Here is a 13,679-nt window from a genome sequence, read left to right on the forward strand (position 1 = left end):
CTATAAAAAAACTCGTTAAACCTTTTAGTGGGAGTAAAGTAATACTAGAACTAAGGTATTATCTAATAACTTGCAGAATATGTGGAAAAAGGTTTATACTAATATCATTACTATAGAAAAGAGTCCATATATGAAAATGAATTAAATCAACCGCTACCTGGTTTTGATGGTAAATAAAGAATTGCAACTGGCAATCTGACATTGTCGTAGGAATACAGGAGACACACTTTGACACTACCAATTCAACAAACCAAGCCCACAAAACCAATCCCCCACGGATTCATTATACATGTAATAAATGTGTACTTCTAACAAAAAAAATAAAAAGAATGGATAAATGTGGTTACATTTTCCCGTTTACACGGGATAAGGGCCAAGGAGAAAAAGTACATACAAATAATTGATATCAATGCATGTAACTTGTTATTATTGGACCAAAGTAAGTTGGCTACGGCAAAATGGTGGTTGGATCGTAATGAAAAATGAAGAATTGTTAGCAATGGGATATGCATATGCTGGCTGGGATGCCTATAAAAGAATAGCAATGGAGTTGGCAAGGAATCAATTGCAGCATATAAATATTTAGAAAGTAGTTCCCGTGTTATTATGAAAATTGTTGGTTGCTTATGTTTTGAAAGTAACAACCCTGTGTGGTAGACAGCGTGAAAAAGAGTGTTGATGCAACAAATCTACTTACACCTGAAACTTTTTTGATGGAGGAAGACAAGGAATGTCTATTTTGCATGTGTCTTGTAACAACATTCGGTTAAGTGATCCACGATCTAGTTGGAAGTGCCTTCTTTCATACATAGCTTAACATGCCAAAATTCAGACATAATATTAAGTACAAATTTAGTTCAACTTATTCTAGAAAAGTAAACCTTTTCCTTTTCTGATTAACATCTTAAGAGAGTTCTTTTTTTCTTCTTTATATTACAATATGGTAGAATGGGATGACACCCCTAATACTACTGAGCAAAACGCCAATGACATGTTCGAACTACTAACAAAAGTCCACCCAGATAATTACTGCACAAGCTTAAACTCCAACCAGTTTTATCAGGTCGCGGCCTCGGGGGTGCTCAACTAATCCTTGGCCGCACAAAATTAAATATAATTTTGTGGAAAAAAATAGTATTTCCCCCAAAATTAATCCATCCCAAACATGAACATAATATAATTTTAGGCACATTTAATATGAAAGTGGACAAGAAGAAACTTGGTACTTACATTGTACCATATGCTATATTCTCTAAAAGGGTACACACAAATAAGTGGCTGCTTACCATGGATTCTCAAAAATTACTGATATGAACATTTGCACCAAATGAGTAGCCACATATGTAAAGCAAGTTCACGTCTTATAATACAATAGCAACAAACAAATGCTGCTATTTGTTTGTGTTCAACAACTTAACATATTATACAGTAATTCATGTTTGGAGTTTCATTTCTTTTCATTCTGGCCCAAATCAGCAGCCGTTTTCGCTGCACGTGTCAGCATATCTGAAACCCAAAGAGCACCTTTGGCAAAGTAGCTACTGTTGGCTATAGCAGTTCCAGCTGCCACGGCGGCTTTTCCGGTAACTGATGCCACAACTATAGCTGTTGTCCCTGTCACTGTTGCAGCTGATTTAGTGAAGTCTGTGACATGATACTTCTCATCCACAGACTTAAAAGTTTCAATGCCTGAATTAATGGTATCAGTCAACCCAATTTTATTGCTGAGTTCAGCAACCTTGGATGCTGCTGTAGATGATACACTGTGAGATTCATCAAAAGCTTTTGCCATGACAAATGCATCTTTGCCCAACACATATCCCTTAGCCACCATTGTTTTGACAACCACCTGAGCCATAGTTAGTGCTTCTCCAGGGGAACCAACAAACTTATCCATGTGAACATCCTGGCAATGAAAACAACATAACTTAATCAATGATTGAACCCAACAGTAACTAAGTGTGTTTAGAATAGCCTTTTCACACCACATCCATTACAAAATCATGCCCACAGGCCTCAATGATGTAGAAGCTACTTGTTATTGCTTCAGATAGATGCGGAGAGAGGATGACGATTCACGTCATAAAATTCATTCCAAACATGCAATACGTAAGCCACTAGTTACTCATTATAAAGGGAAAGATTGTTGTGAAGATGTAAGGATAAGTTGGTATTTTAATTAATTTACTACTGTTTTTCTTAAATGTTAAAATAAGGTAATATGTAAAACTACTAACAGCAAGAAGTAATAAATCAAGATAGAAATCCATAAGCCAACTACAAAAATGCATTGAGCTTGCCTCACTAAACTCAAGGTGTCACCATATTTTACAGTCCATCATGAACTAAAATAGATGGCCATACCATTAACTAAGTTACTCCAGCGGACAAGAAGGAAATAAATGGAAATAACACAATGGTTGACATCTATCTTAATCAAATAATGTGAGAGGCACCACCTTCTTCAGTACATCAAAAGCAAGCCAGAAATTTGAAGTTTGAGTAGTACTGAGATTCTCATTGATTTTAATTGCATTTATATATTTCTGCTGTTTTTATTGCTCTTTCCCCCCCCCCCCCCCCCCCATAATCACATGTTAAAAACCTCTATGTGACATGAAATACTAGTCACTTGTGAGAAAATCCAAAATACAAGGTCCTATTTGGTTTAGGGAAATGTTTTTTGTTTTCACCAGAAATTACAAAAATGTCACCTTGTTTTCACTTTATTTCTTGTTTTCCTTTGGAAAATATATTAAAAGGTGACATTTTTGTAATTATTCAAGAAAATATAAAATAAAATCAGAAAATATTTCCTTGAACCAAATAACCATAAATTTTCCACGGTTGGAATTGAACCATATTGCAGAAAAACAAAGACTATTCATTCCCCAAGTTTCGAATAACTGCATATTTTTGTCATAATAAATATCTTTTCATGTGTGACCCAAAGGATCAAAAGGATAACCTAAAATGTATACATTGTTTGTGAATATTTTTTAATATGTATAGAAAAATTCTTTTATCACTTTGGTCCAACTAAAAGCAACAGAGTGTTCTAAGGATTTTATTAGGCTTACCTGTGAGGTTGTAATACTGTATTCAGGCTTTGATGCATGACTACTCCAATTATCATAGTCATTTACATAAGCTTCATAGCGTGAAATGAATATACATTGGTCCAAGATCATGGATCCCTGAAAAAACATTGAACCAAAATATGCAGGTTAGCAAACAATATTCAAGTGAGAACAATACCACATCACTGAAAAGTTCATTTTCTGCAACATCACAAGATGAATTTGATTGAAGAGGTACAAATAAAAAAATTTAAGCAACAAATTTTCACTAATGCAATGCAAATGAAATTTCTTATAAAATTATTTTTTATCATCCTTTGTAGGACTGTGTTAAGAAAGGACAGGATGCAATAAGGGTACTTATCATTATGTAGATTATGAACTTGAATACATCTAGAAACAAAATACAACCATCTACCCCATCAGAAGGCAAAAGAAAAACTTATATAGCAAGATTTCACATCCATATTGCAATTCAGCAGGAAAGCCAAACACCATCGCCTATTACACACTATGAAGCCTAGACAGTGACAAGGACACGGAGCATGGGAACACGCCAAATTCTAAAACTTGTAGGGCATGAAAATGGTGTATATAAGTGTGTATTATATTGTTGTGTAGAAAATTTAAGGGAAAAAGATTCATAATTTGTAAGAACATTTATATAAGCTTCAAGTCTTACAATATCTTAATAAAGATCATATATGGGAATACTTGCTATTCTATAAGCCTCGTCTAGAAAACATGGAGCATCATTTCTATTGACATTAAACACTTTCCTAAATGAACTTGCCCCGGTAGAAATAATAATGTAGCACATGTACATGTACACAATGACAGACAATTAAAAAAAAAGCAGTGAGTATCTAAAGATCAACTTCATTTTGCTATCCACCATTGTTGTCGTCACCATCGGCCAAGATGACATCCACCAACTCTGTTTCAGGGAGGAGAGGATAGGGGGGGTGAAATGAACAACTTTGTATGTGTGTGTTCTTGATTTGCATTGAACACATTGTCATTGTGTCAGTCAGACACATCTCCTGCACACTGATGCGGCACCAAAATGGTGTGTTCAAGATTACAAATATTAATCTAATGCATGATTATGAGACAGAAATAATGGAATTGGCTATATGTTATGTCAATCCATGATATCCAACAAGAGGGCAAGGAAGTAAGAGAATAAGCAACTTACATTTAGCAATAATGCAGTTTCCAGGGCATAAGCATCCCGATAAGTCACATATGCAGTAGACGCATTTTCACCAGATCTGTATCATGACAAAAAAGCTATTATTTATATTGTTCCAAGAAAGCTTGATAGATTATAACTACAAAATCGACTAGCAATTCTATCATTTAGGCCTAGCAACTTGGAAGTATACAATCCTTCAATATAACAATACAGCAAAATAAAGCAACACATTATTAACATCTTTAAATTGTTCTATATAAGCATGCTATTTGTTATTGATTGGTTATAAAGAATACCTCACAACGACATATAAGAAGGGAAACTTACAGCTTCCAACAATAAGCAATATGAAGCCTATTGAAAAATTTATCCATTTCATAGTCGAAACCAAAAACTTCATTTGAAAAACAGGATAAATACATTGCAAAAAGTTCAATCTAATTTGTTTCTGGATAAGGAACAGAACGGTTTTAACTGCAAGGCATTATATAAAATGAAGTTGAAATAAACTAGAAATCTGGAATCTATCAAATATGAAGTTTTGGACACAGAATAAACATTTTCCTTCAATTACCTAATGCATAGAAAATGTAGATTCTGACTTTTTTGCCCTGTCATTATGTTTGTAGTCCACCATACTAATCTGAATGAGAGGCTCATAACAAATAACTAATTATGTTCTTCTTTTATTAAATAAGGCTGATTAACTGTCCTCTCTCTCTCTCTCTCTCTCTCTCTCTCACACACACACACACATATCCTATCAAAAGGTTCAATTTTGATATACAGGAATTTAATTTTCCCAGTAAGGTTTAGCAACATTACCTTAATATTTCAATATGCTCAATTAAACCACAGTATGTAAAAAAATTTCTCACATCATCCTCTGTTGCTCTTGGGGATAAGTTTGTAACTAGAGCAGTGTAACCACCACTATACATACTTGTCAAGTGACTCAATCCCAAATTGGAAAAAATAGAACCAGAGTCAGCAAACCTGCAGAAATCAAAGCAAGTGAAAAAAACTTGACAACTTATTAGAGAAAAAGAGTGACCCTATAAGGATCATTCATGCAACTTCACAAACTGATGGTGGGAATAGCCTTTCCTTTCCCTTTCATTTCTCCAGTAATAAGGCCATGCATTGTTAAAAACAAACAAAGAAGATAACCAGAACAGTGAAATTATAGAAAACATTATCTATCATTTAGTTGCATTCACTTCATCCACAAGAGATTGTAAATTCCAAATATTTAGTGGTCCCCAACAGATATCAGCCTCAATTTTAACAAACAGAACTATGTCACAGATCACATGCCTATATCATTTATATTGTTTTATTTAATATTTCAGGAAACATATCAATTATAAACTCTTGACATGCAAGGAAACATCGTATTGATCACATTTGAGAATGAAGAGTGTCCATTAACTGAAGACAGAATTTCTTCACACTCCAACAACCAATGAAAACGAATCCAACTCAATCAAATTCTAAAATCTCAAACTGGGTTTGGAATTTGGATATGAAGGATCACCCTTTAGCCAAATTGATAGCATCAATAAAAATCATTAGAAAAACCAATTGTTATGACCCACAAGAGAGAGACAGAACAAAAAAATCAAACAAAACAATTCAAAAACAACATCAATGTGGCAAAACAAAAGAGGTTGAAGAAAACTATAGTGAGAACCAGAAAAAAGTGTTTGAAGATCAAAACTGGCGAAGTGCTTTACCTGACAGTTCTTGTCGGCAAACTGAAGCAGAGGAAAGTTTAGAGAGAGAGAGAGAGAATATGAGTCAGCAGATAATGAATCCAAAGTGGAATTGTTTCATTTTGTGATTGGAGCGATGGAAAATGGTAAATCTATGGAATCTCACGCGCTGAACATTTGTCTTGTGTAGCATTCTGGTTGGTTTCTTATACATGTATAAAGTACGTGTATCAATTCCATTCCATCAATTTAATTCTAGATATTATTAAACAATAAATTTAATTCTTTACTATTAAATTATCATTAAATTAATCAATTCAACTTTCAAATTTGATAACTATAACTACTAATTTAATTCTTAAATTTGATAATAATAATAATAAGCTAATGTAATCTCTGAAATTAAAAACTAATTTGACTCATGTAATAAATTATAAAATAAAATAACTGGTAGCTAATAAAAACTATCGATGGTTAACATGAGTTGTAATTGTAATTTTAGAAAATGATTTAATATTTGACTCAAAATGTACTTGTTTAAATTTGTCAATATTTATTTTATTATAAAGTGTAAAATTTTATGAGTTTTTTCAAATCACTTATATTTTAAATAAAAATAAAAAGAGCATTTGTACCACTTAAAAAATAATTTATATCCACTTTTGAAAAATGACAAATTTAATAATATATTAAATGTTTTGTAATTGAAGATTTTAAATTATTTGTTAATCGATCTCTAAGAATGTCTCTAATGAAAACTTTACTCATTGAATTTTAATAAATGTGTTATTAGTGAGTAGTAGTATTTTTCTTTTCTTAATCATCTGGTCTGGCGCGTGATATTTATATTGTTCTCCAAAAAGCGTGAGCAATAAAGGATTGCAGCATTGATTCTTCATGATTTATTATTGTCAAATTGAATTGGTGGAGGAGTCTAGTTTGTGGCAAAGATTAATAGATTATTGCATAAGCAAAGTCGGCTATTAAAACGATAGCTTTATGCTGCCTTTGATTTTCAAAGTTAACTTTTTGGAAATGGTTTTGTTCATGAGTTTAATGCAAAGTTTATGCTTTTTCAACCAAAAAAGATACAATCCTTTCTTCAATTTTGCAGTTAACTTTTTGGAGATGATGTTGCCTAATGCAAAATTTATGCTTTTGAAGAAAAACAAATTAAGATACGATCCTTACTTCTTACTTGGTCGATAATGTCCATAAAATTATACTCTTTTCATCCCGTTTTATTTGACATTTTTTCCAATTTTTTAATGTTATTTTATTATCATTTTAGAATATTAGTAAAGTATTAGATATAATTTTTACTGACTTTAATAATTTCTTGTGAAGTAAAATAACTATAAATGAGAGAAAAATTAATTAACATAAAAGAGAAGGAATATATTAGGAAATTGCAATATAATTTTAATGAAATCTAAAAAATTAATTTCATTTCTTAGTTTCAATCCCAAAATCTTAAATGTCAAACAAAATGGGATGAATAGAGTATCTTTAATTTCTTATTCTTATTTCATGCTTTAATTTAGTTTTTATTATTCTTTCCCAATTTTGTTTCCTAATGAGTTTAATTAATTGATATATTATCAACATTTTTATATTGATAATCATAAAATTCAATGATTTTCAATTACATATAAATCAATGATTAAATGATAATGCGAAAAATTAATACTATTAAAATATTCAAATTAAATCAATGTTTCATTTGATTTTAACATTCTTTTCTAGCTATTAGCTTCCACTTCCACTTGAGCACTTGACAAAAAAGGTGCTACGTGGCTTACACATTGTTAATTGTTAATGTGTTTTTCTTGGCATCTTTACCCTTTTTTTCTCCCTTTCTATTTTTGAGTATTTTTTCTCATTTTTTAAAAGAAAGTAATAATATGTAAACATTTCATTATTTTTAACACTTTATTAATATTTTTTTCTCTCCATCTTTCTTTTGTATCACATCATATCATTTATCATATTTTTATTTTTATTTTTTCTCTCTCTCTCTCTTTTAAATGTCAACTAGCGTTTGAAGAATTCATATATATTTTTCATTTAAACAAATGCAATGTACCCATTAGCATCTTAATACCAACTTCAAGCTTCATTTCAAGTGTAGCTATGACAGCCACGTACTCCGTCTACACACCGTCTCTCGGTGTAATTACAATCCTAAGCATAAGATAACAATGGCATATGGTTAGGAATGTCTTACAAGTTTCAAAAAGGAACAAGATGATTAAATTAATAGAACCTATTATTAAATTGTTAAATGTAACTAAATTTATTTAAGATACATAAGGTATTAAATCAAAGGAAAAAATATATTTTTAGTTGTTATCCTTTCTATAAATTTTGGTTTCAGTCTTTATACTTCACCATCGAATATTTTTGTCTTTGAACTTTTTTTACATGGCATTAGTCTTGAGAAACTAAAAAAAATTATTTTTAAAGTCAAGGGACCAAAATGTTCAATTGTAAAATACAAGAACTAAAACCAACAATTTTATAAAATAAGGGACTAAAATATATTTTTCTCTACTTTAAAGTGTGTTGACATTTTATTTCTTATCTTTTAAAGAGTAAATGTTTATTGTATATATTTAGATACTTTTCTTTTTCCAACAAGTAATGGTCTAATTAATATTGGATTCAATTTTTTTTAAGTAAGGTCTCGAATTTGAATATTGTGGTTGTAAATAGAAAAAATATGATTGAAAGAAGAAAAATGAGAATTTCACTAAAGATGATCAATCAGAATTCCACACAAAGATTAATCATTCACACAACTAATAAATACTTCATATCAATAATATGATTTTTTTTTTTTTAAAAAAAAAGAGAGTTTCCTTTTTCTTAGGTTTTGTATAGTTGCATCGTCAGGAATTTAGATTTTGTTGAAGCTTGTTTCCATGTACATATATTGATGCTCTAGAACCAACAGAAACTACTTTTGCTTCATCTCCTTTATGGTATTAGAACCAAACTTTGAGAACCTCTTGATCTTGGATATGGCAAAAGAAACTAAGAATGAAAGTGGGTGATAGTCGAAGAAACAGATTTCTTCTTATTATCTGTATTTATGTGTCAACCCAAGGAAATGTCATCACTTAGGTGCAATTGAAGGGTGAAAATTATGATAAATGGGCTCGTGTAATACAAAAAATTGGAATGTGTGAGATTGACTAGTAAAACCCTATGGACTCCTGTAGAACACCTATATCAGCATCTAAACATGATTAATGTTTTACAATACAATTACAAATTATGCAACGATTTTGGTGAAGAAATAAAAAAAAATGAAATGAAAAATAAAAGAAGAGAGGTCTTAGGCCTGGGTTCCAAATTGGGCCACCGGTGAGCAACATTTTCACTAAAGCTGGGGGAATTGCTAAGGGCACCTAGAATTTTTGCTGGTACACCAGCATAACATACGAAATTCTGGTTTTGCCCTTTGTAAACCCAATATGGATTGTCAATCCGTAAGTGGTTCATAGGATTTTTTTTAATTTTTTTTAAAAAATATAATTTATGAATTAATTTAAAAATAATGGTCCAAACAAGAATTAAACCTGAGATTTTCGTATTATTAACACAATACTCTAATCAATTAAACTAACAGATCAATTATATTATAAAATAATTAATGTCACTATATAAATATATTCAACGTGCAAGCTAAAAATGTTGAAATTTGATTTGGGCTATGTGCTAAAAATGTACTCCAGTACAAAAATATTTTGGACCATTGTATGATTTGGGCTCCAAATGATTGCACTATACGAGTTTCTTTTTTTTTTTCTTAAAAAAAAAGGTTTCTTGGACAATTGTAGACCTTAACACACAATTTGGGATCTATAAAGTTACGATTCGAAAGTAGGTGATTAGCAACAAAAATAAAATACAAAAATATAAAATAAATAATAAGATGCATTAAATAATATTTTTTATTTACATATGCATGTTTTGTTTCTTATTTATTTAGTTTAAAGAGTTTGGTGGACCATTTTTCATAAAATTTTATTTACTATTACTGTGTTTGTTTCTTAATTTAATTTAGAGAGTTGATTTAACTCAGAGAATTTGTCAACTCTCATTCTTAAAAGGAAATACGTTAATTAGGACAACTTATCAATTCTCACTTTTAAGAAAGAGTAATTTTAGCTTGAATAGCTTGGTAGACCACTTTTTTGTACAAAACTTTTTTTATTATGTTTCTTTCTCAACTTAAATAATGAAGATAATTTAGGCACCTAATAAACTTGTGTCTTTTAAAAGGAGACTATTTGGTTCACTATAAGTATTTTAAAAAACAATAAATATCTTTCTTTGTTTCATTTTTTCTTTACTAATTCTTTCATTTCTATTCCAGTCCTAATCTCCTTTTGGGTATACTAAATAGTGTTGTTCTATATACATAAAAGGATCACCACCATATATACATAAAAGGAAAATAGTCTTTTGAAGCGGAAAAGGAAAGGAAAATAGTCTTTACAGTATATTTTTTTTTTTTGCCAAACCTGCTCAATCTGTAGCAAAATATATAAAATGGAGAATATCACAGATTTTCAGGATAGAAACTACGTCCACTCTTTGAAATTTTATTAAATATATTTTGCTTCTGATTTGAACATCATCGTAATGTATGAATTAATGATCCAACAAAAAGCTGCTGAACTTTGACCATGACCCCTGCTGATCCTACAGAACTGCATGATTTCATTTATTCATCATTCACACAACTTTTTTAAGAATGGATCGAAACACATGCCTTTGACTACCACATAAAACACCAATTTCTGAGGGCCTTCATTTGTTACATAAACATTATGCAACTCTTATTTAATTTATATATAGTTCATATTGTTTTGTTTGGCTCAATTTACTCAATGCAATAATGGTGTAAGGTAACAGGAAGGGCTCTTATATAAAGCGCGTCACTACCTCAAGATTTAAAATGAAGCCAACACAGGGCTCTTGTATAAAGCGTCATTACCTCAAAATTTAATACCTATTTTAGCTTCTTATTGTGTTCAGAAGATATTTTTAATGCACAAAAAGAATATTTACACTTACTAGGAAAAAAAGTCCTTGATTAGGAATTTTTCCAATTATTCAATCTCCTATATTTATACTTATTAGGAAGAAGAGAAATATTTTTTTTAACTATAATAATTAAGATCTTTGATTTCTTTGATGAAAATCTTTATAAGTTTTTATTCTTTAGATGGATGAGACAAATTTATTATTCGAGACTTAATTAATCTTATTTAAAAAAATTTGTCTTTTTTAAGAATATATTTTATGCAGGTTAAACTCAGATAATGTCTTACAAATTTAATATATGCTACCAACCAACCTACATCAAATGAAAAAAAAAAACAGAAACAATTTGATAGAACATTGAATAATAAATAAAAATGAAAACAACATATTATATATATGTATGTAGTACTCAGTAATTTACAGTACGTAATTTGAATGGGGCAGATAAAAAAAAAAAAAGGGAATTCAGTACAAAGTTAAGTAGTAAAAGCCGTAACTAATAATTATGGCGATGATTGGACCACATTGAAGTTGGTGCCCTAGTGCACAGGTGATGTAACAAGCTCAGCTGAGCCTGTTTGTTGAGAAAAAGGCTCGACTTTGGTCCAATGATTCTTGCAATTCAGGTTATCGTTTGCATGTCTGTACGGCCTCTTAATTACCCTACACTCTCACACGCCCATGCATATCCAACCCAAACCATCTTTCTTTACAAACTTTTCTGCTATCTTTTTTTTTGCTGTTCCCTGTACTATTTCTTTAAAACGTTTTAAAAATATAACTTTTAAAATGATATAGTTTTAAAGAAATAAAAAAGGATAGTAGATGAGTCAATTTCCTCTCTTTATCTTCTTTGAAAAATCTACAATAGTATATAAAATATGATAATTAAAATGATACCAAAATAATGTACAAAATACAAGATTAACATGCATGCCTATCATTATCAAATTAGAATGTAAAAACAAAATCAATAATATCCAACATTGTTGATAAATAATTAAATTTCTTAAACATAATATAAGAGTTTAAATTTTAACCGCACATATAAAAAAAAAATTATTAGAAGAAGCAGAATTTATTTCAATAATCTCTACACATGCCTTAAGTGTTAATTAATCACATAGCTTCCGACTGTTGAAATATTATATTTCTAGCAAAAAAATGTGAAACAAAAAATAAAACTATATTTAGTGCGTGTTTGTATAGATTGGCAGTACAGCAATCCAACCTCTGGTTTTAAAAGCATTTTCTATCTTATTTTTTCAGTAAAAAGTGTATATATTGAGCCTCTTGTTATCACATTTGAAACGGTAAAACAAATATGCTTTTAGATAATTTGTTAATACTAGTTGAGAGATATGTTTATTAATTATTAATTGCATGGATCAAGTAGTACATGATTTTTTTTTATCTTAACTACTAATTTTAAATTTAAATCCTAAATATTCAGTTATATTAAATATTAGGTAAAAGAAATTCTTACTTATAGTGATCATAATTGACTCGGACATAGCAAAAGATAGTTGCTCTGGATTTTCTAAATTAATTTGTGTTAGACACGTATAACATCTTAATATGTATATGATATGAAGAAAAGAGGGCAGGGACGTGGATTCTCTGGCAGCTCTCTATACTAGCTCTCTTACTAGTTTGCATTTAATATATATTCTTCATTTTTTTTCTACTTTAATGATTTTAATTTTTTTGTAATGGGGAGACAACATCTCTGAAGAAAATCCAATTTCAGAGCTCATGCAGCTGAAACCAATCAACTTAAAACTCAACTGCACGCCTAGTAAACGAAAAATATCAACTCGTATGATTGTCATGCACATCACATCACATGTTAATATTTTTTTAACTGGCCTTACAAGATTAAAGAAACCAACTATAAATTTTTTACAGTTAAATTCTGTATGTTCATATTACAGTTTAGTTTTATTTTATTTTATTTTATTTATTATCACACTATTTATTATATTTATTGCCATTTTCCCCATGATATATAAACCTTAAGAAAGTGGAAAAAATATTTGTTTTCATAAATTAAAATAACCGAATCTCAAAGTTAACTCACTTCTAACACTTCAGAATATTTATCTTTTACTCAGACTTGTTAAAACCCTTCTCTAGGAGATTAAAAGAAAATTATTAATCAACATGGATTGGATTTTCTTATAGTATTTTTTTAGCAGATGCAATAAATATCTTCTAATGAAAGAAATTACAAGAACAATTGATACAATTATATACTTAAAACCCTAACTCGATATTACTAATTAAAATAGAACAATCCTTGTCAGCTAATATTTTTTTATATAGTATAATACGATCATTTTCATACATTTTTTATACTGAACTTTTTCATACAATTCTTAATAAACCGTGTAATTTTTTATTATTTAAATATGATTATGTAAATAGACGAACATAAAGAGCCAAATTACAGCTACATGTTACACTCACAAAGATCAAAATTTTAGTTATTAGACCTTGAATATATCCCTGTGCTGAAACGAGTGGTGATACAAGCAAAACATATCAATTTCTAGACTGACATAGTTGATCCATTTGGGCAGGGTTTACAATTAATGAATATGGCCACAAGGCTTGTTCTCTCTTATC

General features: G+C 29.9%; 1 protein-coding gene across 3 annotated transcripts; it reads right to left on the reverse strand.

The window, feature by feature from the left end:
• Positions 1-1,226: 1,226 nt before the first annotated feature.
• LOC100784005 (binding partner of ACD11 1) lies at positions 1,227-6,162 on the reverse strand. Of its 3 annotated transcripts, none has more exons than XM_003552472.5 (5): positions 6,015-6,162; positions 5,104-5,274; positions 4,279-4,354; positions 3,081-3,197; positions 1,227-1,906 (listed from the first exon to the last, which is right to left on the reverse strand). In XM_003552472.5, exons 2-5 carry the CDS (start codon positions 5,217-5,219, stop codon positions 1,448-1,450), a joined length of 768 nt encoding a protein of 255 aa, XP_003552520.1. In that variant the 5' UTR covers positions 5,220-5,274; positions 6,015-6,162; the 3' UTR covers positions 1,227-1,447. The 3 variants fall into 3 exon arrangements, with proteins under 3 accessions (XP_003552520.1, XP_006602912.1, XP_006602911.1); XM_006602849.4 differs by lacking the exon at positions 6,015-6,162 and adding an exon at positions 5,972-5,996; XM_006602848.4 differs by lacking the exon at positions 6,015-6,162 and adding an exon at positions 5,684-5,965.
• Between the last annotated feature and the right edge of the window lie 7,517 nt (positions 6,163-13,679).

Source organism: Glycine max, chromosome 18 (genome assembly GCF_000004515.6).
Source record: "Glycine max cultivar Williams 82 chromosome 18, Glycine_max_v4.0, whole genome shotgun sequence".
NCBI classification, from domain to species: Eukaryota; Viridiplantae; Streptophyta; class Magnoliopsida; order Fabales; family Fabaceae; genus Glycine; species Glycine max.